Source organism: Protopterus annectens, chromosome 4.part0, assembly GCF_019279795.1.
Source record: "Protopterus annectens isolate FY-2018-M chromosome 4.part0, PAN1.0, whole genome shotgun sequence".
Taxonomy (NCBI): Eukaryota; Metazoa; Chordata; order Ceratodontiformes; family Protopteridae; genus Protopterus; species Protopterus annectens.
In genome coordinates this window covers 605,944,365-605,969,050 of record NC_056733.1, presented here as the reverse complement: position 1 = coordinate 605,969,050, position 24,686 = coordinate 605,944,365, and the positions used below count along the sequence as shown (strand labels likewise).

At 34.5% G+C, this 24,686-nt stretch overlaps 1 protein-coding gene across 1 annotated transcript in view; it reads left to right on the top strand.

The window, feature by feature from the left end:
- DNAH10 (dynein axonemal heavy chain 10) overlaps positions 1-24,686 on the top strand; it is a 5,879,077-nt gene that overhangs the window by 3,631,056 nt on the left and 2,223,335 nt on the right. The window contains exon 46 of the mRNA XM_044069759.1: positions 12,357-12,502. Coding sequence (XP_043925694.1) covers positions 12,357-12,502 — 146 coding nt within the window. The remainder of the gene's footprint in view (positions 1-12,356; positions 12,503-24,686) is intronic.

Sequence of the window (24,686 nt, the reverse complement as noted above, 5' to 3'; positions counted from 1 at the left end):
AAAAATTATGTTGTTTTGCTACACAAGATTTTTTTTTCTAAAATACACACAAAGAATTCATCTCTGGTAATCCTGGCATGAGTGCTTATGTAGAGAGCTAAAGAGATGATACCTGTATTCTTCCCTTATAAGGCCCCATATTGAGTACAAAGTCCCTTTCGGCATGTACCTCGCAAAGCACATACAGCAGCTGGAGAGACCATAAAGGTTTCTCACCAGGAGAATACAGGGCCTCAAACATCTACCATACACAGATAGGCTAAAAGCCCTATCCCTCTACACACTTTCATACAGACTCCTCAGGATGATCTCTGTCTGGCATAGAAGGCAATCACGGACCCCACACTGATGGGACTGCTGCATATCCGCAAGTCAAGCTCCACTCGAGTAACCCGCACTCTCTGCCTCAACCTGGTCTGTGACATCAACAAGACTTGTTGGCAGGACAGATTTGAGTCCCAGAGATTCCCCCATCTAGGGAATAGACTTCCTCTTCACATCAAGCAGAGTACCTCTTTACCCCTTTTTAAGCACAACGTGGATAACTAGATGGGAAATAGAAAATATACCCCTGAGATTCCACCCATGTCCCTGTTGGACAGGGGCATCAGGTGCTGATTTGTCTAAACATGGGCCAAGCTCATGCCTAGGCTTATAAGGGCCTCAAGGCCAATAGCCTACTTACATCCTATGATCCTATAATAATATATTAACAGGAGCATGCTGCAGTGAAAAACAGACTGCATTAGTGTCAGATAGATAGTACTGCCCTGCTGCCCTCCATCTGAAAGTATGTCAAAGCTCAGAACTCCTCCCACTGCCTGTCTCTGAGGGTGAAGGATCAATTACCTGGCAGGAACAGGACAGCTCTTCACACTCACAATCTCAGGCCAGAAAACTACTAGAATATTTTATGTTTCAAATGGATGAAGTTCTCTTTAAGTGTTTTTTATTCTTCTTTGGTGGCATCTGTGTTTTTTTTTTTAGTGTTTGGATTACGCTGCTCCAGTATTATGCTGGTGTTTGTTGTTCTCTTAGTGGTGCCTAAATAGGAACAGAGGGTCCTTTGAGTTAATATCCCTCTACTCATGAAATATTTGTGGATCTACCTCAGGATGTCTTATCATATGTATCCAAGAAGGAGCATTAATCAGCCATTTCTGCTTGTCTGCCAGTGGACCCTCCTGTTCCTTCTTCTCTTTTGCTTAAACAGTTCATGAAAGGAGTGTTGCATATGAGACCCTCTTGCAAGCAAATTCCTCCTTCTTTGGACCTAAATTATGTTCTTGAAAAATTGACCTTACCACCTTTTGAAGTGGGAGCTCACACTGGTTTCAAATCTTTTTGCTTTTTGCTCTATCATTTGCAAGGTGAGTTTCTGAGCTGCAGACTCTTATGGTGGGGCAACCTTACCCGATTGTCCACAGGGATATGGTTGTGTTATGCACTAATCCTTCTTTTCTGTCAAAACTGTTTTCAGAATTCACTCTCAGTCAGTTTATTCATCTCCATGTGTTCTTTGTAGAACCTAAGAATAAGGGAGAGAGGATACTTTCATACCTTGGATGTGAATAGGCAGTTCAGGTACTACCTTGACAGAACAAAGCCCTTTAGGAAGGCTGAGAGGCTTTTCACTACCTTTTCTGGTGCAAAGAAAGGTCAACCTGTGTCTAAGCAATTCATTGCACATTAGTTGTCCTCTGGTATTGTTCTTTCTTGCATAAACCATGGCAAGGTGAATGCAGGCAAAGTAAAGGTGCATTCCACAGGGCCTTTTCCTCTTCAGTGGCATATTGGAAAGAACTGGACCCTAGAAGTATTCTAGAGACAACATTGCACATTAGTTGTCCTCTGGTATTGTTCTTTCTTGCATAAACCATGGCAAGGTGAATGCAGGCAAAGTAAAGGTGCATTCCACAGGGCCTTTTCCTCTTCAGTGGCATATTGGAAAGAACTGGACCCTAGAAGTATTCTAGAGACAACAACTTGATCCTCCATCCTTACCTTCACAGAGCACTACAAACTGGATGCTTTTTCTAGATCCAGAGTAGGCTTATCAATGACTATTTTCCAGGATTTTCTGAACCCTTATCCTTCCTCCTTCCACACTAAGATTTGGAAATCTACCCGTATGCAAGCAAGGCAGTGTGTTTGTTGAAAACAGTACAGTTGCATAAGTTTCACTTACTTGATGTTTGCACTGCATTAGTGGCAGTACCCGCCCACCACCACCCTTTTATTGGGTGTATATAGTTGATTGTTGGAATTGCTGTTATGTTTTGGTTCAGCAACCTTTTTTGTTGTATGTGTGGCATTTGGTTGTCTCTTTTCTTACAGAAAAGGGAAGAATTTAAATGCCTTTTTCAATCATTACAAACACAAAGACAACTTATCATCAGAATTGATACAAACAACATTGACAGGGGAGCCCTTACAGGGTTGTGTTCCTTGTGGACATTGCAATAATTGCAAATACATACATAAGTCCAAACAATTTTCTACACGTAACTGTTCTATGGTTTTTGATTTAAAATTTTTTTCCAACTGCTCCAGCGATTGGATAATTTATTTAGCTTCATGCAGTTGCGGTGCTTTTTATGTTGGACAAACATCCCGACCCCTCAGAATTAGAATTTCTGAACATCAAAGCAATATCAAACAAAAAAGATATATAATGCCTTGTACAAACATACCATGGTGCACCCAACCAGTAAATTTAATTTCATTATTATTGACATGATTTTTGGCAATAGGGCCAACAAATCCCAGTGGCACTCTATTCTTAATGCAAAAGAAAGGAAATGGATAATCAGATTAGGTGCATTGTTCCCACCAGGACTCAATGAACATTTGTGAAGAGTAACCAATGGGATTGTTGCTATCATTATATATTCAGCTATTGTTCTTTGTATTTACTTTTTGTACACTGAGGAAGGCTGTGCTATGCAAGCCGAAACCGGTTTGTTGTAAATACAATATGCTGTGATTTTTTATTTCTTATAAAATTTCTGTCACTGTTTCTGCTGGCTCTGCATTTTTTTGTTCTTGGAACAATAGGTGTTCACAAAGCTTGTTGGATCCTAGAAAACTGAAAGGGTCCTTTCTGTGCGTGCGAAGGGCTGCCCTGGTACCACCAGGTGATTGGTCCTTCATCCTCACATACAGGCATTGGGAGGAGTGCTAAGCTTTGACAGACTGCCAGAGGGAAGTTAGCAGAACACAATTACCCATGTGCCACTAAGGTGGAGTGTTCTACAAACATCTGTTGTTACATGTAAGTGAAACTTATGCAACTGTACTTTCTCCTCTTTTTTGTTTTGTTTTATGGTAGTTCATTTGATTTGGATGCAAATTTTGTGTTTTTATTTTATTTATTTGATAACAAGATAGGTAGGCTGGTCCAAGGACCCATGTCATACATCAGTGGGGTCATTGACAATACAGTCAGTTTAGTTACCATTGAAATGAATATGAGGCAAACAATAAATGAAAATGACTATTACTCGTACACGGACTCAGGCTAAGACTTACTTACTTCTAAAATGTCATCATAATAAAAAATACTTACAAATTCAACATATTTCCAAAAAGTAAGTGGGTGAGATGTTACTTTGTAAGCAGAAGCAGATGTTAGTATATAGTTCTTCAAACACTAAGCATGGATGTTTGCATTATGTACACAAATAATCAAATGAAAAATGTTTAACGGAAGTGAGATATACCAGTAGATTTAAGTAGTTCAAGGTTTCAGGCTGAGCCTGCCTGAAATTGGTCAGTATTGATCAGTGCACTACCCTGGTAAACAAATATAAATAAGTTAAATAAATAAGTAAAGCAAGTTTCTTTGTAGAATTTTGTGTTACTAATTTAAGTTTGAAGGTAGTGTTTGTGAAATTGCAGATGTCATCCATTATCATCTTAGCAGTCGCAGGCATACATCACTCTGAGATAAGAAGATAACTTTTATCCAACTTGGGCATAATTGGTCTGATTATGTATCTTTTTGTAAATTATTCTGGCCTTAGCATGTGGTTTTCCAGAAAATTATTTCACTCAGTGCTGGGATGAACTGAGGTCTGGTAGTACAATAAAACCTTCAATCCTAGAGATTATGCTGTAAGGGACTGATTTGCCAGCTAATCAGCGAGGAGTAGCTTTTGTGAATATGTTCGAAAGACAAGAAAGATAGCAGAAGAGAAGCTTGGGATCGAATGAATAGCAAATGTGTTATACTTAGAGTAGTGCAGTGGTATTCTAATTGATGGTGCAAGAGTGTGACGAAGTGGCACATTTTGTTGATTGATGTGTATTTTGTTTTAAGTTTAAGGCTGTGGTAGGTAGTCCATATTCCAGTTTGGGAATCAGGACATTGTTGATGAATGATCTTCTTCAGATCATTGTAAGGAGGTTAAATATAGTGTAACATGACTTGAGCTGGGGTGCTACTTTTTCCACCATAAATTCTGTGTATTACTTAAATGATAATGAGGGATCTCTTCACTGTCATAAGTACATTTGTGGATGGAATTGATTAATTTTACTGTTCTTGCTGTCTGTGGTGATGGTGGCGAACTCATTGTGTTTTAATTTTGATTAGTACCAAAAACATGTAGGCTATTATAGGGGAATTTGGTGAAAATGTATTGGTTTCTGCCAACTGCCATAGTTGATTGAAGTCTGACTGCAGTTTTATTACAGTTGCTTTTGGTTGTGTGGCTTGATATAGGTATACAAACAGTGTTAGGGATGAGGATGATAGAGCAGTGGTAATATAAATGAGGAGACAGAACAGTACTGCACCTAGTCCTGATCTTTGTGCAACTCTAGATGTGAAAATGCCTAAGTCTGAGAGGTACTCTCCTGACTGGATTATGAACGTTCTGTCAGTTAGGTAACTCTCTTCCATTCTAGGTGCCTACTGTAAATCCCAGGTGGCTGTGTTTATGGAGAAGGATATTGTCTGTAGTCTCAGAATCTCTTTAGATCTGTAAGAAAACTGACAGTAACCCAGCCTTTTTCCATGTTTGAGTATATATTGTGTATCACTGAGTTTATAGCTGAGTATGTGTTGCGACCTGAACAAAACTAGTGTGGTGAATCAGAAAGGAGGCCATTCTTTTTGATGAATTCTAATAGCTGATCATAAATTATTTTTTCAAAGATTTTAGTGACTGAGCACAGATTTGAGATCTGCTTGTAGTCTTCAAGAGTGGACAAATAACTACGTTTAGGAAGTGGAATGATACTTGAATGTTTAAATTTGGCAAACTATGCCAGTGATAAGTAATGAACTGAATAATGTAAGTGTGGTTTCGCTGCCATGTGAAGGAAGGATGGGTGGATGGCATAAAGGTTAAGATTTTATTTTATGTTCTGTTTCTGTAAGAAGTTCATCATTAATTAGATCACTGTTGAAATAGCCAAACAGTTTGGGAATATCCTGCCAAGAGTGGGATGTCTAGTCAGTATCCAAAGCTTCAGGGCATCTTCCGTGAGCTTCTGCTTCCAAGAAGGCTCAACAGCATGCTGATATCAAAGTACACATGCAAGTGTCAAATTCAAAACTTTCTTGCTGTTGAAGCTACCAGCAAGACTCTCTCTTCACTGTTATCTTCTGTGGTTTGGCAATTGACTAGTGATGAGAAATTAGGCAGATAAGTACCCCACTGAGGACTTTTCTGCCTTTTTTCTGTGAAAAGTACTGTTTTTGGATTATGTCTAAGAGAAAGGCGAAGTGATTGTGTGAATATAAAATATCATAGAGACTCCCAGGTGGCCTGCCCTTTCTGTGCAGGTAAGGAATGCAATATCTGGTCATGCTGCATTTGTTTATCCTTCAAACCTAAGACCCTTAAGAGCTAGCTTAGTTCCTTAGAGGTCTTTGTAGAAAACCTTTGGCTTTTAAAGCCCTTACATGTCCCTCTGTGGAGTCTGTCACTGGTGCTTTGGATGCTCCCCCCAATCATCAAGAAAATGAAAGTAGTTAGAGAGTGTTCTTCAATGCCTTCTCCAACATAACATTGTCTTTCCCAACTCTCAGTGGATGACTTTGCTGTAACAGTGTTGGGAACCTGCAGGCTGTTTGGTGGCTGCTTCCAGTCCTACTGATGTAGCTTCTCAGAAAGCCAACTGAGGGTTGGGAGTCTGCAGCTTCCTCAAAAGCTGAATGTACATCCAGTGTATGCAAGAGAGAACCACGCTTGATTTATTCAAAGGAACTGTAGATGTCTTGCAGATAATTGTTAATGACAAGGTGCCTAACACCTGGGAAGAAGACTAGATGTCTGACCATACATTTTATTTTGAGACTACAAGGAAAAAGTCCCAAAGGTTACAACATCTCACCATTCTCCCTACTCTTACTTCCAAGGAAACAAAAGAGGAATGGTTCTCCGTGCTAAAGATTTATTCAGAGTGATTCCATCACTTCAGACTGATTCTCCAGCTCAAAGTCATTCAAACTGAATAAACTGCTTGAGACTTCAGCAAAGACATCTTTATTCCTCCCACAGGGAGGGTATCAGATAGAGAGTCTGCTAGATTTGATAGCTAAAGTGATTATCTGGGCTAATCCTTTGTACTCTGTTTCATTCTCAGAAAAGTCTGATGCTTTTTAAGGTTTTCTCTTTCCAGTTTACATTTTCAGTTTTCTTCTTTGCCTTTTGGTTTCTCCATCGCACCAGTGATGTTCAGAAAGTGTCTAGCACCAGATTTCTTTTTCCCAGATTACAAGGCATCCATATTTTTCTTACTTGGATGATTGCCTTCATTTAGCAGACTGTATTTAAAACCATCATGAGTCTGTAGTGTTTGTCAGATATCCATTTCATATTTTAGGTTTTCAACTTTATTTGTAAAAGTCATCTTTCATTCCTACACATTGGATAACTTCTCTAAGATACCTGGTAGACACCTCACAAATGATGGTATACCTGCCTTGGGAGAAAGTAATATTTTATAAAGAGCAATTCCTTTATTTTTTTCTCTTCAAGCTCTTGACATCAGCAAAGGAATTCCTCAGAATATTAGGATAAAAGGGTTCTGCAATTTTCATGATTCCTCCAACTGGATTATACATAAGGAAAATTCAACAATTTCTTGAATCAGTCTGGACCCAGCACCAACACCCTCTGCCTTTCCAAATTCTTGTACTGAATGTTGTCAAAAAGCAACCTCACTAATAGAAAGATCAATTTAGCCTGAACTTTATCTTCCAATCTCCCCTTCAGCCCCTCCCCAGGCTGTAACTATGGATGCCTCAGACTTTGTGTGAGGTATTGTATCCAAGAAAGTCAAAGTATGATGGCTTTGGAATCATCATTTCAAAAGGAAACACATAAACATCAAAGAGCTGATGGCACTGATAAATGCCTTCAAATCTATGAACCTCATTTCCAAAGGAAACACATAAACATCAAAGAGCCGATGGCATTGATAAATGCCTTCAAATCTATGAACCATTTATGGACTCTGACTTCTTAATGAAATCACAGACTCCACTGCTGTCATGTTGTACATAAACAAACAAGGGGAAACTAGATTGTACCCACTATACAGAATAGCCATGATACCCTTAGAACTTCCAGTACAGCACAGCCCCTCTAGGCTGCTTAATGTTCATCGGAGTAGAATACTGTAGCAAACTCTCTGAGCAAAACCAGAACAAACTTCCATAAATGGATATTATACACAGGCATCTTTCAGGAGATTACTTGTGAGGAACTCCCCCAGGTAGATCTGTTTGTCTCCATTCACAACAGGCAGTTGAAAAAATCCTGTTCTAGGCCTCCTGCAGAAAAGCATGGAAAACAGATGCCTTGTATTTCCCATGGACAAGAATACCCCTTTATGCCATCCCTCATTTCCTGTGATAACCAGAGTTCTGTTAAAGTTTCAAAAGGATTCTCCAAACATAATATTGGTAACTCCTTTTTAGCCCAGACAATCGTGGTTCTCCCTTCTCATGAAAATGGCCAAGGGCAATTATCATAAACTTCCCCAAAGGATGAATATAATTACTGAGGAGAAAAATTGGTCACTGATTAATCCCAACCTAGACGTTCTTCACCTGACAGCCTGGATAATAGGATTTTAATTCCACTCAGGCACATGTCTTCTGAGGATGTGTTGCATGTACTAAAGGAGGCTAAGAAACCTGCTACTAGAAAATTTTAATTGACAAATAGAAGAGATTTTCTAGTTGGTGCCATAAACAGAACAACAACCCTTTAAAGACAAAAGCTCCTTTTGTTCTCAATTAACTGTGTGACTCGCTAAAATCTAAACTTTATTATGTATCAAAATTCATCTTCCAGCAATTTCTGCTTTTCTTCGTTTAGCTCACCCTTTCTTCTTTATCTCTAGTAAAACTGTTTTTAAAAGGGGTACTCCACATGCACCCACATTAAAAAAACAGATGATTCCTCCTTGGGATCTTTACACTATAAAACTTACACTTCTTCCATTTGAACGAACTCATATGGCTGAGTTAAAGTCCCTGACATGTAAAACACTCTTACTCACTTCTCTGACTTTGACTAAGAGAATGTTTGAGTTAGAGGCTGTTGTGGTGATTCAGCCTTACCTTACTTTTCCTAAGGCTAGGTTATCCTTAAGAACCAGCCTTTTTACTTCATTACAAAAGTGGTATCAGAATTCACTCTAAATCCATTTATTCATCTCCCTATCCTCTTTTCTCAACCAAAAAATAAAAGAGAGAAAATCTTGCATACTGTAGATGTACACAGACAACTTGGACAATACAGTAAAAAAAAAAAATAGAAAGGACTTAGAAATTCTAGTTAGCTCTTCTGTATGTCAAAGCCGATTATTTCCAATTGGTTATCCCATGCCTCAGAATGACAATTTTGGTATTTTAATCACAGAACAACCCTTCTCACTAAGATTAAAGCACACTTTTCAAGGGCTATGGCTTCTGCTATAGCTTTGTGGTAAGAGATGGACTTTAGAAGTATTCTACAGGTGGAAACTTGGTTATCTATACTCACTTTCACTAAGCATTAATAAAAGTAACCTTTATGCCCAAAGTAGTTACCCAGGATAATTTAAGTCAGTGTATCCAGTTACCAGTATTTTTTCCAAAATATACCAATAAAGGAGAGTAACTGTTGCATTGCTTGGATGTTCGTAGATAACTAAGGTTTTACTTGCATTGCACTAAGGGCTTCAAGAAAGATGTGCAGCTGTTTTGTCCCCTTTTTAGACCATAGGTTGGGTAAAAAGATTACCAAGGCTGCATTGATGAAATGGAGTTCAGATTGGATTTCATTCTGTTAATCTTCAGTAGACAGGCAGCTTTCTGTTCCACCAAAGGCTCACTCCATTAGCGCTCAAGCTAAGTCCATGGCTTTCCTGTGTTACCTTCCACTTGATAAGATTACAGCAGCAGCTACCTGGTCTTCTCTGTATATCCTTGTTAAAGATTACAGTCTCAATTCAATTTTTAAAATTAGTGCTTCCTTTGGAGCAGCTTGTTGTGCTAGGCCACCCTTGTTTGCTGGGGACTCTGTTCTGCTATTCCAGTGTCTGGACAATACCTGAAAATTTCGCAAGTTCTGTGCTTATCAGAACATTAGTTTCCCTTAATTTCTGTCCTGACAATGGAACAAGCCACCCTTCTTCCTCCTCCAGATTGTCATTTTTGTGGGATCTATGAGTGGACCATTTCTAAATTTCCTTTCTTTGGCCCTCTAGTTACATGTACCTGTTTGCTTAATGTTTGCATTCTCAATTTGTGGAAGGCAGCAGGAGCAGAAGATTATGGGTTGTGAGGAGTTCATTGCCATCATTACTAGTGGGATCAAAGGCATCAGTCTTGCTGTTCTAGCATCCTGCTGTTCCATTCTCCTGGCAGAGTCTAGAGAAATCTAACATTCAAATAAGTACATAATTTACTTTTTGGATGTTTCTGCCATGCAACACAAAGCATAGCAGCGTGTTAAATAAACTGCACTAATAGAAAGCTGTGCCATAGCTGTGTTTGCTCAATACAAAGTGAACGTAGCACATATTCAAAAAGAAAGTGAAGGGGAAAAAATATTTCTTCTGTGAAGCGGTATTTGGTGTTGCATTAAAAACCAAATTGATGCACTGTGACAGGAAAGACATATTTTGCTTTGCACTTTATAGTGGTATGGAAGCATGATACAGCATGGTTCACTGTATACAGGAAAATGTCATAATGCTTTTCTATGAAAATATGCTCTGTTTTGTGATACCTAGTGTGGGATGTGTAATAAATTATGTAGACCCTCTGAACTAATGAAAAGCTATAATGTAATGTTTATTTATTTTCTTGTTTTTTATGTAATGTACAGTAAAAGTAGCAGTGCTTATTCAATGTATGTTAAGTTTTACTGAGACAGGAAATATACGTTATTGAGTGAAGATGTGACATTTTCTTTGTGGTCATAGGGAGCAGGATATAACATTTCAAAATTATTTTGGAAAGCAGTATTTAACATTGCCATGTTGGATATAAAAATGATGAAGGTTGTTAATGTGGAAAAAATGGTGTTAACTTGGGTTTCAAGTTCATGCATTAAAACATGTATCCTCATTAATACTAATAATAAATACATTGTATTTGTCTTGTACTAATTGTTACTATGAAGTGTATCAATGATCTATTTCATTTGCACTTTTCTGTTTCAAAAGATCATTTTGAATTGCATTCATTTGCATTATGCCCACCATAGAAACTGCAAGCGAGGCCCACAATGTACAAGCAAACACTAAATATACTCTGTCATTTTCTAGAATAGTTAGGAAAGAAACAGTATGTGGATTTCTGTGGAAAACAGCTGTATTCAAAGAACTACAGAACAGCTGTAAATTCTAATGTACATTCACTGGAGCCAAGAGTAAGCTACTGCTTAGATTCTGAGTTTCTGGAATCTTAGAGCAAGGAGTGATAAAGGTAAGGACTTGCTAAAAAGAAAGGAAGTCAACCATTTATTGTTACAGTAAGTAGTTCATACAACTCTACACAGAAGATGGTAGGAGCCTGTTTTCTAGAGGCAATAGCAGATTCTAGAGCAGTAGAGTGATTCAAAGATCGCTGGAACAAGCATAGAGAGGAGGTCACTCAGTAGTTTTGTAATCATCAGTTCTTTAATGTCACTTTACTTCAAAATAACTGGTGAAAAACTCTGTAAGGGGGTTTGGTATGAATAATTATGCCTTGTTTAATTGACACATGATTATTTGAAACCAAAACATCTGAAACCTGTGATGGGGAGGGGTTGCTGCTCAAAAATAGTGACATTTCTAAAGTTGTAAAACATAAGCACAATTTTTTGCAGGGTGGCTGTCTCCTGTGCCCCATAACAAGAAGGCAAGCTCCCACATCCCTGAATAATATATATATATATATATATATATATATATATATATATATACATATATATATTTATATATATTCACTAATTCTAAGATTGCACAAATTCAGAAAAAAGTGGGAAAATGTAGCACTCACCCTCTTTTTCTGAGACTGCCATTACAAGACACTAGTCACCTTCCACTGACCATCCTCTAAGCACTGAAATGATATTTTTGTAAAATGTAAAACTCTGTATACTTCACTATGTTGGCAGTTGTGCAATCTCCATTCCGGCTTCTTATATAATCCCCTCTGGAGACATTGCACCTCATGGTATGGAAACATGCCCCCTTTCAATCACCTGTCAGAGGATGACAAAATTTACTTGGTGGATGAAAACCACAAATAACACAAGAAATGTATTTATTATTTCCAGCTGTACATTTGTGGCGTATTTACTTCCGTTATGCTTTATGTAACATTGTAGCTACCACAGTGCAGTAAACTTAAGTAACTTTAATTGTAAGCCCCTTTACTACTATTGCTACTATCTATTTGGAATATATTAATATTCTGAACATCACTATGACTCAAAAGCCCTGTCTGTATCCTAATCAGGAATGAGAAAAAAAATATGTCTGAAACTCATACATGCAAATATCTGTAACAAACTGCTGGAATTCACTTTTGTATAATTTTGGATATCATGAAGATGATCAAAAAGTTTTTTGGAAAGATATTGCTAAGGTCAGATGTTGGATATAGAGTATGGCCATAAAATAATTTTATGACTATGTGAAATGTATTTGTTTTATTTTTAGTACATGAATGTGTATACTAATTTTTTTATGTAGCATAAGTCTGTTTTTTTCATTGTCAGTGTGTTATGTACAAGATAATTCTTATTAATGTGGATTTGATTACCATATGTTTGTCTAAATATTTGTAAGCAGTTGAGATAAATAAAGACATGCATCATTTGACAAGTTAAAATTATATTTTAATTGCCTTCTAGTTCCCACAGTAGATACCACGCGCACTAACTGGTTGTTGGAGCAGATGGTAAAAATTAAGCGCCCGGTTGTTCTTGTTGGAGAATCTGGTACTTCTAAGACTGCAACAACACAAAATTTTCTTAGGAATTTGAACAGCGAAACCACTGTAGGTACCAAGTTAAACTTTTTGGTATTTCTATGTTGAAGACTTGTTTATTTTTCTGGTTATCCTCACTGCATGATAAAGTGAAAGAAAATAGTTATCATTTAAACTCATCAGTTTAATTAACTCAAGGCAGTTGCTATTGTATGTTTATATACCAAGCCATTGTTTGTAAAATGGCTAATTTGCATCTGTTTTGTAAGGAATGCTTCATAGCTGTGTTCTTGATGTACAGGTTACATAGCCAGCCAATGATCCATAGTAATACAAGTAGATTCTTCTAGATATTGATGCACTCTGGTAGCATCTGTTCTGCTAGGAATGCTTCTTAGCTGTGTTCTTGACCTAAAGATTACATAGCCAGCTAATGATTCATTAGCAATACAAGTAGATTATATTTGATATCCATGTATTTGCTGAATTAATGTCTAAAGTCATTTGATTTAGTACTCTATTTTATACCCACTGGCAATATATTTTGTAGCATTTGCAATCTATGTGTAAAAGTCTATCACACTTAGCTAATGCTTTATGTTTACTTTTTAAACTGGCATCATGTGGCCTACCTAATTTAGATGACTATTCCTATTCTAGGCCTGATTTCTGAATCATAGTTATTGCTTTTTAGGTTTAGATAGCTCTTTCTTAATTATACTTTATTCAACATAATTCATACATAATAATCTATTTTTTGCTGTGTATGCACAAAGTATGTTGAGATGGTTTGGGAAATACTTTTGTGCCACATTCGGCTGTATTGATTTAAGGGGAATTTGAATTGCTACACAATGTTCTAACACATATCTCATTAATAGTATAAAAGTGGCAGCAGTACCCCTCTGCATCTGCTTTTAATATTTTTATATATTTGGTATACTTAGCCCAAAACCAAATCCAGGTCCTTTTATTCAGAGATTGCTTGTATTTTGTGAGCCTCTGTCACTTGGACTTGTTTTTCTTTACTTTCTTATCCAAGTGTGGCAGTCAGTATTTGACTCATGTTTTAATTATTGTTTTTTTTAATCCAGTTTGAATGTTTAACTATGTGATCTTCATTGTTTTTGTGGATGCTTGCTTATTTGAAAAACACCCATTTTGCAATATTCTCAGGACTGTGTTAGAAATATACTGGCACTAAACAACTTATAACTGTTTCATACTATTAATAAAACTAGTGGATATTGCTAGTGGAACTTGCAAGCTGTGAGTCACTATCTCAGTCTGTGAGATTTTGTCTGAAATTCCCGTTGTCTTAATATGCAGCTCTTTACCTAGCTACATTTTTGTAGGAATACTGGTTGGCTAACAAAGAGGCTAAGGGAAGTATTGCAAGAGCAAAGAGCAAAGCATCACAGGCACATCTGGTATTTGCTTCATCTGTAGAATGAAACATGTGGACTTCCTGATAGCCAAACCTGGTGCTCCACCACATACAAAATTTGAAATTTCCATTTATTAAGCTGGTAAAGTGTAATGGCTGGTTGGAATGCTGCTGTTCTGGCTATGGTTCCAGGGGCATAGTGATTGTCTACATAAACCTTTTGATTTTTATATGAGTTGCCCTCTCCAGTGATCAAAAGAAAGTTAACATTCTGTCTTTTAATTTATATGTTGGAAAATACAGTAACATTGGGGAATTGTTTTAGCCTAAGTCATGGGGAAGATAAATACGGTGCATCAGTTCTAGCAATAACTCCTCAGCTGTGATACCTGGCCATTCTGCAAGGTTCTGTTTTATGCAATGGAAACAGTCACTATCTGTTTCATTCTCCAAAATACTGAAGTACTGCAAGTTTTTCCTTCTCTTGCTGCAGTCCTTAAGCTCCTTCAACTTTGCTTCAGTGTACTCCAAATAACTTTCCACCAAGTTAGGTCTCTGTTTGGAAACTTGCATAAGCTAGTTTGAATGCATGGTTGCAGACTCCTCTATATTTTTTATTTTTGAATCTATTCTTGACATTTGTTCCAGTAATGGCTTACTCATTTTTTTGTTTTTCAGTCATTAGTAGACAGAGCATTTTAGGCAGTGCCTCCATATCAATTAACACATTGTCAATCCTGGATCCTGGGCTTTTTGTTACTCATGGTATGTGAGAAGATGTGAACAGTATTTTTTTTACTAGCTTCAAGGTGTGTACAAGTTTGTGCCACCAAAGAAGAGCTACAAAGGTTTAAAGGATGGATATGCCAAAAATTAAATAGACCTCTCTGCTTACATATGCCTTGCCAAAAGTGAAATCTGAGGGAATGAAGCAAGGCAGAAGCAACCTACTCCACTGCTGTCCTATGCAGAAACCATAATAACCTCTTGTCTAACCTTTTTGATGGAGACTTCAGTTTCTATACTATAGACAGGGGCCCTGTTTTTCCTCATTTCCAGGAAAAATACCAGTAAATCTCAAATTTGGGCAGTCTGACTATTGGGAAAACGTGTGATTTTCATTGAATTTGACATTTTATGCTAGACCAATCATTCACCGCAGCCAGTATTTCTTCTTATATTTATTACTTGTAATACTGTCAGGTTACTGTATTGAGTGTTGTGTAGACAGAATGTGTTTTAATTATGTGAATCTATCTATATATAGTTGCACTAGATCATTGTAATATCATCATCATAAAGATTATAAATTACACTTAAAAATCACTGGTAGAGTTCCTTGATTTCATCTCATGAAAATGGAATTTCATATTTTTTTGAGAACTGTTAATCAGTGTTCCTGAATATAAAGGCAAAGATTCACTTGTCAGCCATTTCCATTTTTAACCAAGGTTTCAACCCTTCAGAAAGTTTACAGGGACTTCTTGTGTGGCACCTTTCTTCTGAGACCTCTTATCAAAGAACTTCTTCCTCCACGGAATCTCAGTTTTGTTCTCTAGAAACTTACTTCCCTTTTGAACCTGTAAATTCTGCTAACTTAAAATTATTCACTTGGAAAACACTGTTCCTTGTTGCAGTTGCTTCAATCAGATGAATTTTCAAACTACGGACACATTTTTGTTGATCTCTTTATTTGGGTGTTCCATAAGGACAAGATTTATTTACATGTATATCCATCATTTATGCTAAATGTAGGTTCAGAAACAAAAAATAACCAGTCTATCAACTTGCCTGTATTATTCTCCTAATATTCAAACCTGGGAAAATGTATTTTGCATTATTTGGATGTACACAGACAGTGGACATTTTATTTGCAAAGGACAAAAGGCTCAAGTAAGGGTGACCAATTATTTGTTTCCTTTGGACACCTTAAATCTTTCCACAAAGTCAGTGAAGTAGCACCACCTTGGGGATGTTTGGCAGACTGCATTTCCTTCTGCTATACTTCCAGTAGTAAGAGTCTTCTATACAAATCTAGACCTCATTCTACTCAATCAGTAGCCACATTGTCTGCTTTCTTTAGGCATTCATCAGTGGATGCTGTATGTTATACCTTTGTAAGACACCTTAAGCTGAAGTCTCCAGGTCTTCCTTCATGGCCACCATACTCCATGTTATTCTGTCATGATGTCACTCTGAAGTTTTAGCTAAAGACTTTGTCCTTCAGTATAGAAATGTAGAGCCTGAGTAATATAAGATACAAAAATTGTGTATGTGCCATAACACTAGATCTTCTTTATCTATATCCACAAACCTTCCCTCCTCCCCCCCTTCAAAATTGTTACCTTTCTGTTTTCCAGACAGATATAATAGACATCTCTTGAGGTCTTGCTAGGATCAGTGTTCTCTCCTTGTTTTTCTTTCTTCTTATTTTGTTAAGAGGTCATTCAGATATCGCAGTCACGTTCAATTGCTAGATATGGCAAACTCAGTCTGCAGAAGGAGACTTGAGGCATTGTGGGAGTAAGGGTGGGGCACAAGCTCTGACAGAGATGTTGTTGGTGCCATGCTACTCACAGTGACCAGTTGTTTCAGTATGGAAGAGTACAGACATGGATAATGAAGATCTAACATAGTGGTTGAGTTCATAACTTTTGTTTTCTTTATATCCATTTCACATGTACTGCCTGTCACTTTCCAGATTTGCATTCTTCTTTCACTTTTATCTTTCTTTTTTTAATTCAGGCGTTTGAACTTATTTATCAACACCAACATCATACATTATCCATTCTTCCAGTGACAATATATTCAGACTGTTCAGTATTTCACAATAATCCATATCCCATTTATGCGTTTTCTAATCCTTCCTTCTACCCCTCCACCATTTTCTGATTTCTGCCTGAATGTTCCCCAAATGTTTACACCATATTCCACATTACAAACCGATATTAAATATTAGGTAATCTAAACACATAAATATTTTCCTTATCCATTTCTTCAAAGTAAACTCTATTAAGCAAGTGTTTAAATCTAAATATATATGTATATTTATAGTCAGAAAATAGTTTCTTTGGGGCGTGGCCAAGGATGAACACAGGATAGCAGCAGATTTCTTCAGCTCCACCAATTTCATTACACTGACAGGAATTAATTACTTAAAAAATTAATTTTTGAAGTAATTTTCTTTTTAAATATGTTTGTTTTATATAGTTCTTGAACTATATCTAAAAAAGAAAGGAAATTTTAACAATATTCCTGTCAGAAATCACTTTGGAAATTTTCCTGTCAGTTTATCAGTCTGAAATGAGTTCCAGTAAGACAAATTCTCAGGACTCCAGCATCAAGAAAGAACTGCAGTCTCTGATAACTATAATCCAGCAACTTACTGCTAAGATGGATAAAATGGATACTAAAATAGATACCTTCATAGAAAAAACTACAAAACAAATAGATTTGTTACATATAGACCTGCAACAACAGAAGATCCAGATGACAGGCATAGAAGAAGCTGTGAATGACATGGAAAATAGAATCCAAGAAGAGGAAATCAACATTGAGTTTCTGCTGAAACAAAATACACATTTACAAACAAAGCTGGATGACCTGGAAAATAGATCTAGGCGCAATAACATTAGGATTTTTGGACTGCCAGAAAATATTGAAGGTAACAATAGTACTTCTTTTTTAACAACTTGGCTCCCTAAAACTTTAGACTTACCAGAAGCATTATCTTTTGGTATCGAAAGAGCACATAGATCTATAGCTAATACTAACTCTAACAAAAACTATCCTAGATCAGTTATAGTTAGATTTCTATCATCTTTTGATAAAGAGATGGTTCTTAAATCTGCTTGGGCTAAAGCTCCTGTTAAGATTAATGAGACAACTGTGCGTTTTGACAATGACTATTCTTCCTTGGTAATAGCTAAAAGAAAAGTTTTTCTGCCACTAATAAGGGAGCTTAAAACAGCACAGTTTAAAACATACCTTCTGTTTCCTGCCAAGCTAAAAATCTTCCTTCCTGATGGTCCTAAAATTTTTGATGACTTAGAACTCTGCTTTACTGTTTATCAAAAAAAATAAGATTTTGGATAAAATAGAGGAAATGGAATGGGCTAGTCCTTCATTAAAGAGACTGGCAACTGAAACTTCGTGGAAGACTTCAGAGAAGAAGAAGAGACTAAAAAACAAATGATTTGTTCTATGTTTTTTTTTTTTCTCTCTCATCATTTTACTTCATTATTAATCTTTTTAAATATAGTTCCTGCATTTCCAGAAAGCCACAAATATTCTGAAAAAGATTTAATCAAAGTTATTCTCTGTGTGCAAAGAAATGTTTTGTTTCATAACCAGTCAAAATATCTGAGGAACTAATAACAAGCTATTATTCAATTTGTTTCTCTTTCTGAAAAAGAGAAGTAAGGTCAGTAATTTGATACATTTTTTTCTCTTTTTTTTTCTCCTTTTCTTCTTTTCTTTGTTTAAACAATGACATTCTATTTAGATCATGTAGTGGGTAAAGGGTGGGGGAGGGCAGGGAGAGAAGAGTAATGAAAATATGATTAATAGAATAATAACATATTTATTCCTTGTAAAAAGTGTATATGTTCTTCAAATGCTATTCCTAATTATACTTTCTTGATTATACTGCTTATGCTTGTTTGTAAATAATCTGTCATGCTTTAACTAATAATAATTAGAACTAAATAATAGTAAATAATATGTTTTATTTTTAACTCTATTAATATAAACAGTAAGTAATATTCCATTGTATATACTTCTTATAGCTTTCTCTTACATTTTTTATTTCTGCTTTACACTCTTTTATTTTATACTCTCTTTTTCTTTTCTTTATTCTTTCTCTTTATTTTTTTTCATATTAATATATAGAAATGCTTTTGATCATATAGACACAGTAAATAATAAGATTTGCATATAAATTGAGTTGGGACAAAAATATTGAGTTTTATTACTTATTAATAACTTTGGGCTTAATTTCACTTACATAGAGGCTGTAATAACCTGTAAAATACATCGAGAAGTTTTTGTCATGTTTAGATGCATTTACACTGCTAAATGAATGTTTGTCACTAGTTTTTAACAAGTTTCCCGCCAAAATGTTAAGGGAGACAATCTGGGATGTGGGCTACCTCATGAACAGTGTCCTTGAGTTGTTTTAAAAGCTTCAACTCTCAGAATTCTCACAGAGAAGCTGAAAGCAGTCAATATGACCTTTGACCCAGATATCACACTGACACGTCACAGATTCAGGAAGAACACTCTACCAGGAAGTAGAACTGATGCAAATGCGACTATGTGAAGGAAAATGAACTCTTTAACATTTAAATGTGAGTTATTTTATATAATTACTTAAATATCTATGTTATAATTCATAAAATATGTCAGTTATAATGATTTTAAATTATGCAGTTTCTTGTAGTAAGTAAATGTCTTATTTTAGAAGGCATAGAAAATGAAACATTTATTCAAGTGTTTTTGAAAATCTACTTGACTGCAGCATACTAATCTGTGTTAAAAACTTATGTTCCAAACATATACATTACTATAACTCATTTAATTCATCTGATTGACAAGCATAAATAACTTTATAACTCTATTCTGGAAGAAATTGTCATGTGATATATTTTAAAGCAGTAGTATAGACATACAAAATACAGATGGCTTTTTACAATAATGCAAGTGTTTCTGAGAATTTGCATAACTATGCAGTATGATTTATAACAATTTCTATAAATATAATATTTTATTCTATTGACAATAATGAGTATGAGTAAAATGCTCATATACAAGCAATTCAAGGTTTTTTGGAAGCTGTTGACTGCATTTACATGACAGAAAATAGATGCATCTTAATATATGTAATGTCTGAACCATATTAGCCAAAGTTTTTGATTTAAATGAATGTTAGAACTTATTTTTACATACTTTGAATAAATTAATATGTAAATATGCCTTCCTTTTTTTTTTTTTTTCTTCTCTCTCTTTCTTTCACTCTCTCTCCCTCTTTCATGTCTTTTATTTCTCTCTCTCCTCTTGGTTCCTAATATCAAGATTATTTGAATGCTATTTGAATACAAGTGTATTATATTACATAGATGTATATAGTAGCATGAATAGTTTAACAAAAAAAAAAAAAAAAGTTTATTTTAGTTTATATGATGCTGTTTTATCAAATGTGTAGTCTTGTCTTGCTAGATAATTGAATTGAAAGCTGTTAATTTAAGTTAAATATAACCAGTATTAAATTGATAAGGTGGTAGCTGAGGTACTGCTGCTTAGGGTAGGGGGTTAACTTGAGTGGTAAATACTACTCTAAGTTGGAGTTTTTAACTCCAGGCTGGATGCAAGGTTTAATCCTTACATTATTTTCACTTGTTCATTGTTATATGTATATAGTTTTGACATCCACAATATATTTTGTACACTCATTGTCACTACAAACAAAATTGAATCCTATACAAAATCCCATAAGAGATTCAATAAATACAGCTATATTTAAAGGTACACCTAAAGGAGGAGATGTAACATTACTTATGTTGTTATTTGTTATTTTGATCATAAGATTCTTAAGTTTTAAAAATGCCAAATGACATCTTTAAAAGGAATTTCTTTAAACATTAATGGATTGAATAATCCATGTAAAAGGGCAAGCCTAATAAGATACATTAATTTACATAAGGCCAACTTAGTCTTCCTGCAAGAAACCCATCTCTTGAAAAAATATATTGATAAACTAGCCACAAACAAATATACAGTATTGGTTAGTTCAGAGCACACTCAGAAAAAAAGAGGAGTGGCTATTTTATGGAATAAAAGTATGCCCATTCCTAAAACCATTAAGTCTTATCAGGATGACAAAGGAATGTTATGTATGGTTACAATACAAATTAATGGGAAGACTTGCACTTTAATTAATGTATATTGGATACCTGGAATTGGTATTAATACAGTGAAACATCATCTTGATAAGATCATATGATTCTCTATAGGAGATATTATTTTAGCTGGTGACTTTAATTGTATACTACATGAAAGTGATACTACCACTATAGGAAAAAGAAGAATTACATCTAATGCAAAACATTTAAATGATTTTGCTAATTCTTATCATTTGAATGATATTAATAATCAGATAGATTCAAAATCATTACCATGCACCTTTTTTTCTAACAGATACAAAACTTATTAAAAAATAGATAGGGTCTTTATTTCTAACCAGATGGCAACAGATTTAATTAATTCCAAAATCATTTCATGTCCTATATCTGATCATAATTCAATTGTTTTTGAATTCATGATAAAAATACTCATAATGTTCAGATCAAAAGGATACCAGCATACTTAACTCAACTAAAAGACTATAAAGAATATATACTTTCAGAAGTAAAACATTTTTAGACATAAATAATACTCCTGAAGTCTCCATTGTCTATGTTTGGGATGCCTTAAAATCATATCTATATGGACAAAGTATCAGATGGTATAATAATAAAAGGAAATCTTGGGATAAGGAATTGTTAGATATTCAAAGTAAATTAGACTCTTATAAACATAATAATAAAGAAAATATTATGGACAAGAAAGTTATTGAAGAAATAAACAAACTAAATGAGAAATACAAAGAAATTTTAACTCATAAAGTTAAAATAACTTTAGAGAAATACAAGTTTTTGTCTTATTCAATAAGCCCCAAATACTTACATAGACTTAAAAATAAAACAAAAAGGTTGAATAAACAAAACCATATCAAAGAAATCTTTTCTCTAAGGAAAAAGAAGAATGTTTCTAGTATACCAGAAATACTAGATGAATTTAGAAATCACTTTCACAAAATTAACCATAATAACATTAACATGGAACCCAAAGATAAAATAAAGGTGTTTATAACCACAAACATGAATAAAAAGCTTAATAAACAACAGATTAAACTATTGGACAAAAGTATTTCATATACAGAGGTTATTACACAAATAAATAAGCTTAAATCAAGCAAAGCACCGGGTAATGATGGTATTATACCAGAGATATATAAAATCCTTTCTAAAAGTACATATTCATTAATACATAAGGTTTTTATTTTGGCCCAAACTGAGTTAATAACCCCCCCATCTTGGCAATATACATTTATTTCGCCAATTTTAAAACCTAATAAAGATCCAACTAGATGTACTTCATATCGGCCCATCTCATTACTTAATGTTGATTATAAAATGTTTATGAGTATTTTTGCTGATAGATTGAAGACAATCATCCCGGCATTATAGATATAGATCAGACAGGCTTCATTGTAAATAGAAATACTTTTGATAATATAAGAAGAACTTTAACATTAATTGATTTTGCAAATAGGAAAAAGAAAGATTTAACACTTATTAGTCTTGATATAAGTTCAGCATTTGATTCAGTAAGTTGGGACTATCTGTTTATCTTACTGAAGTGCACAAACTTCTCAGATGCATTTGTAAATCTAATTGAGCATTTATACAAAGGAACATTGGCTTATATTAAGGTAGGAACATATGTTTCACAAAAATACCCATTTTAAAGGTACAAAACAAGGATGTCCACTTTCTCCACTATTATTCACTTTAGTAATGGAGCCTTGGGCTAATTTGATCAGAAACAGTACTGACATAGAGGGTTTTGAAATAGATGAAAATACAACATCCAAAATTCAACTTTTGCAGATGATGTTCTAATTACATCAGCAGGATCTAATTCTTCTATGCAGTCTCTATTTGATAAAATGATGAATTTTAAAAGTATTTCTGGTTTAATATTCAATGAAGAAAAACTAAAATACTACCTATATATACACGAAAAAATATTCTCATTAGTGATTTTACTAAATATGTACCCAATTCAGGTCAGATAACTTATTTAGGTATAATACTATCTAAAGATATTAAATCTATTATATATAATAATTATAATACCTGTTTTCTTAATATACAAAATCTTTTTAATACCTGGCAGAATATGTTTTTTACTAAGGAGGAGAGACTTACAATTATTAAAATGATAATATTCCCCAAGATTTTATACTTAATACAATCAATAATACTTCCACCTACAAAAATAATTATCAAGAAACTGAATACACTAATGTTAAATTTCCTATGGGCACCTAATAGACCTAGGATTGCATTAAAGAAACATACTAATAGCTGGTCTCAAGGGGTATTTCTTTTCCAGACTTTAATTTATATACTATCTCTTCTATTGTAAAAGTTATTACTTTATTAATAGATCAGTCATATGTCGCAAAATGGAAAGATTATTGGGAGCTAATTAGTATGCACTTCATGAAAATCTCCTTAACACATAAAAATATGATTGTAAATAACTCCATGTTATGGTTACTAAAGGAATTTTGTACTTCACCTATTACACCTAAACATATGGTTTGTTACCCATTAAATATTATTATTAGCTATCGTAACTTTATATTCATGCACCCTAAGTATAGGGAATGGAATTTTATTATATTCCCTATAATGTATACTCAGGGTATGCTTTTGTCATCTACTTCTGAAGGAACTCATTTAGCTATAGATAATGATCTAAAGTACTGGTATCAGTTGATATCTGATAATAAAGTTAAAAATCTGGATTTCTTAAAACAAGAATTTGATCTAAGAGAAACTTGCTGATTAGAGGTTCAGACCTTTAGACAACATCTCATTAATAAAATAGATCTAATGTCTATAACAGTTAAAGAATCTATTCCAACACTGATTGATTACTTGATATTAAATTTACAACATAAAGTTTCTGATAAAGGTAAACTTTCATACATACATAAAATTATCAGACAAGAAACTTTTACAGTGTAGATTCATACTGGAATTATTTCACTTCTATTAATGGGGACCCACCAAATCAACAAGATAAACAATATATATTGGAATCTGCCTATAGAACTACGTCTTCCATTGTCTGGAGAGTTTATACATGGAAATTTTACATAGATCTTTTATACACCTTTGATGATGAATAAAATAAATAATAAAGATAATCTATGTAAGAGATGTAATGTAGAAATTAATGCTGACTGGGCTCATATGTTTTATGACTGTATGGAATTGAAAGAATACTGGAAGTCAATTAATGAATTTTGCAGGCTCTTTTACAGATAATTTCATTATTTCTAAATCTCTTATATTATTCAATACACCTGTACCTCAAAGTGTTAAAAAGGTTAAGCTTCCCTTGTTATGGTCTATTCTAGCAGTGGCTAGGAAAATAATAACCAGAAATTGGATTTCAGATACACCTCCTTCGTTCAATGAATTTAAAAATGTTATGAATATAGTGTGCCATATGGAAATAAACACAATTAGGTCAAGAACAACTAGAAAAACATCTTATTATATTGTATGGGATAATTTACAAAATTTGTTAAAAAAATCCTAATTTCAATAGCATGGTATTTTAGTTTAATTAATTGATCTGATTGTAGTGGATGTCTTTGTAAATAATTTAGTTGTTTTGTTGAATGGTATAATCATATCTATTTTTAATTACTTGTATAAAATTGTTATGATATTTCTCTTGTATGTTAAAACAATAAACCTGTTTTGAAAAAAAAAAGAAAATAGTTTCTTTGATATAACGACTATTTCCCCTAAGCATCTTTAAGAGGTTACTGCATTTATTTTTAGTGATCAGGGAATTAGTTCTCTTGATGATTGTGAACATCATTATATTCACTGTTATAGTCTCATTCAAGTTCATTGTCATTACACAGCATAGACAACTCATTAAAAGACAGTATGCCAAGTTGCTGAGGGTGTTTGTAGTCAGATTTCTGTATAGCATATAGCAACAGAAGACTGTAATAAG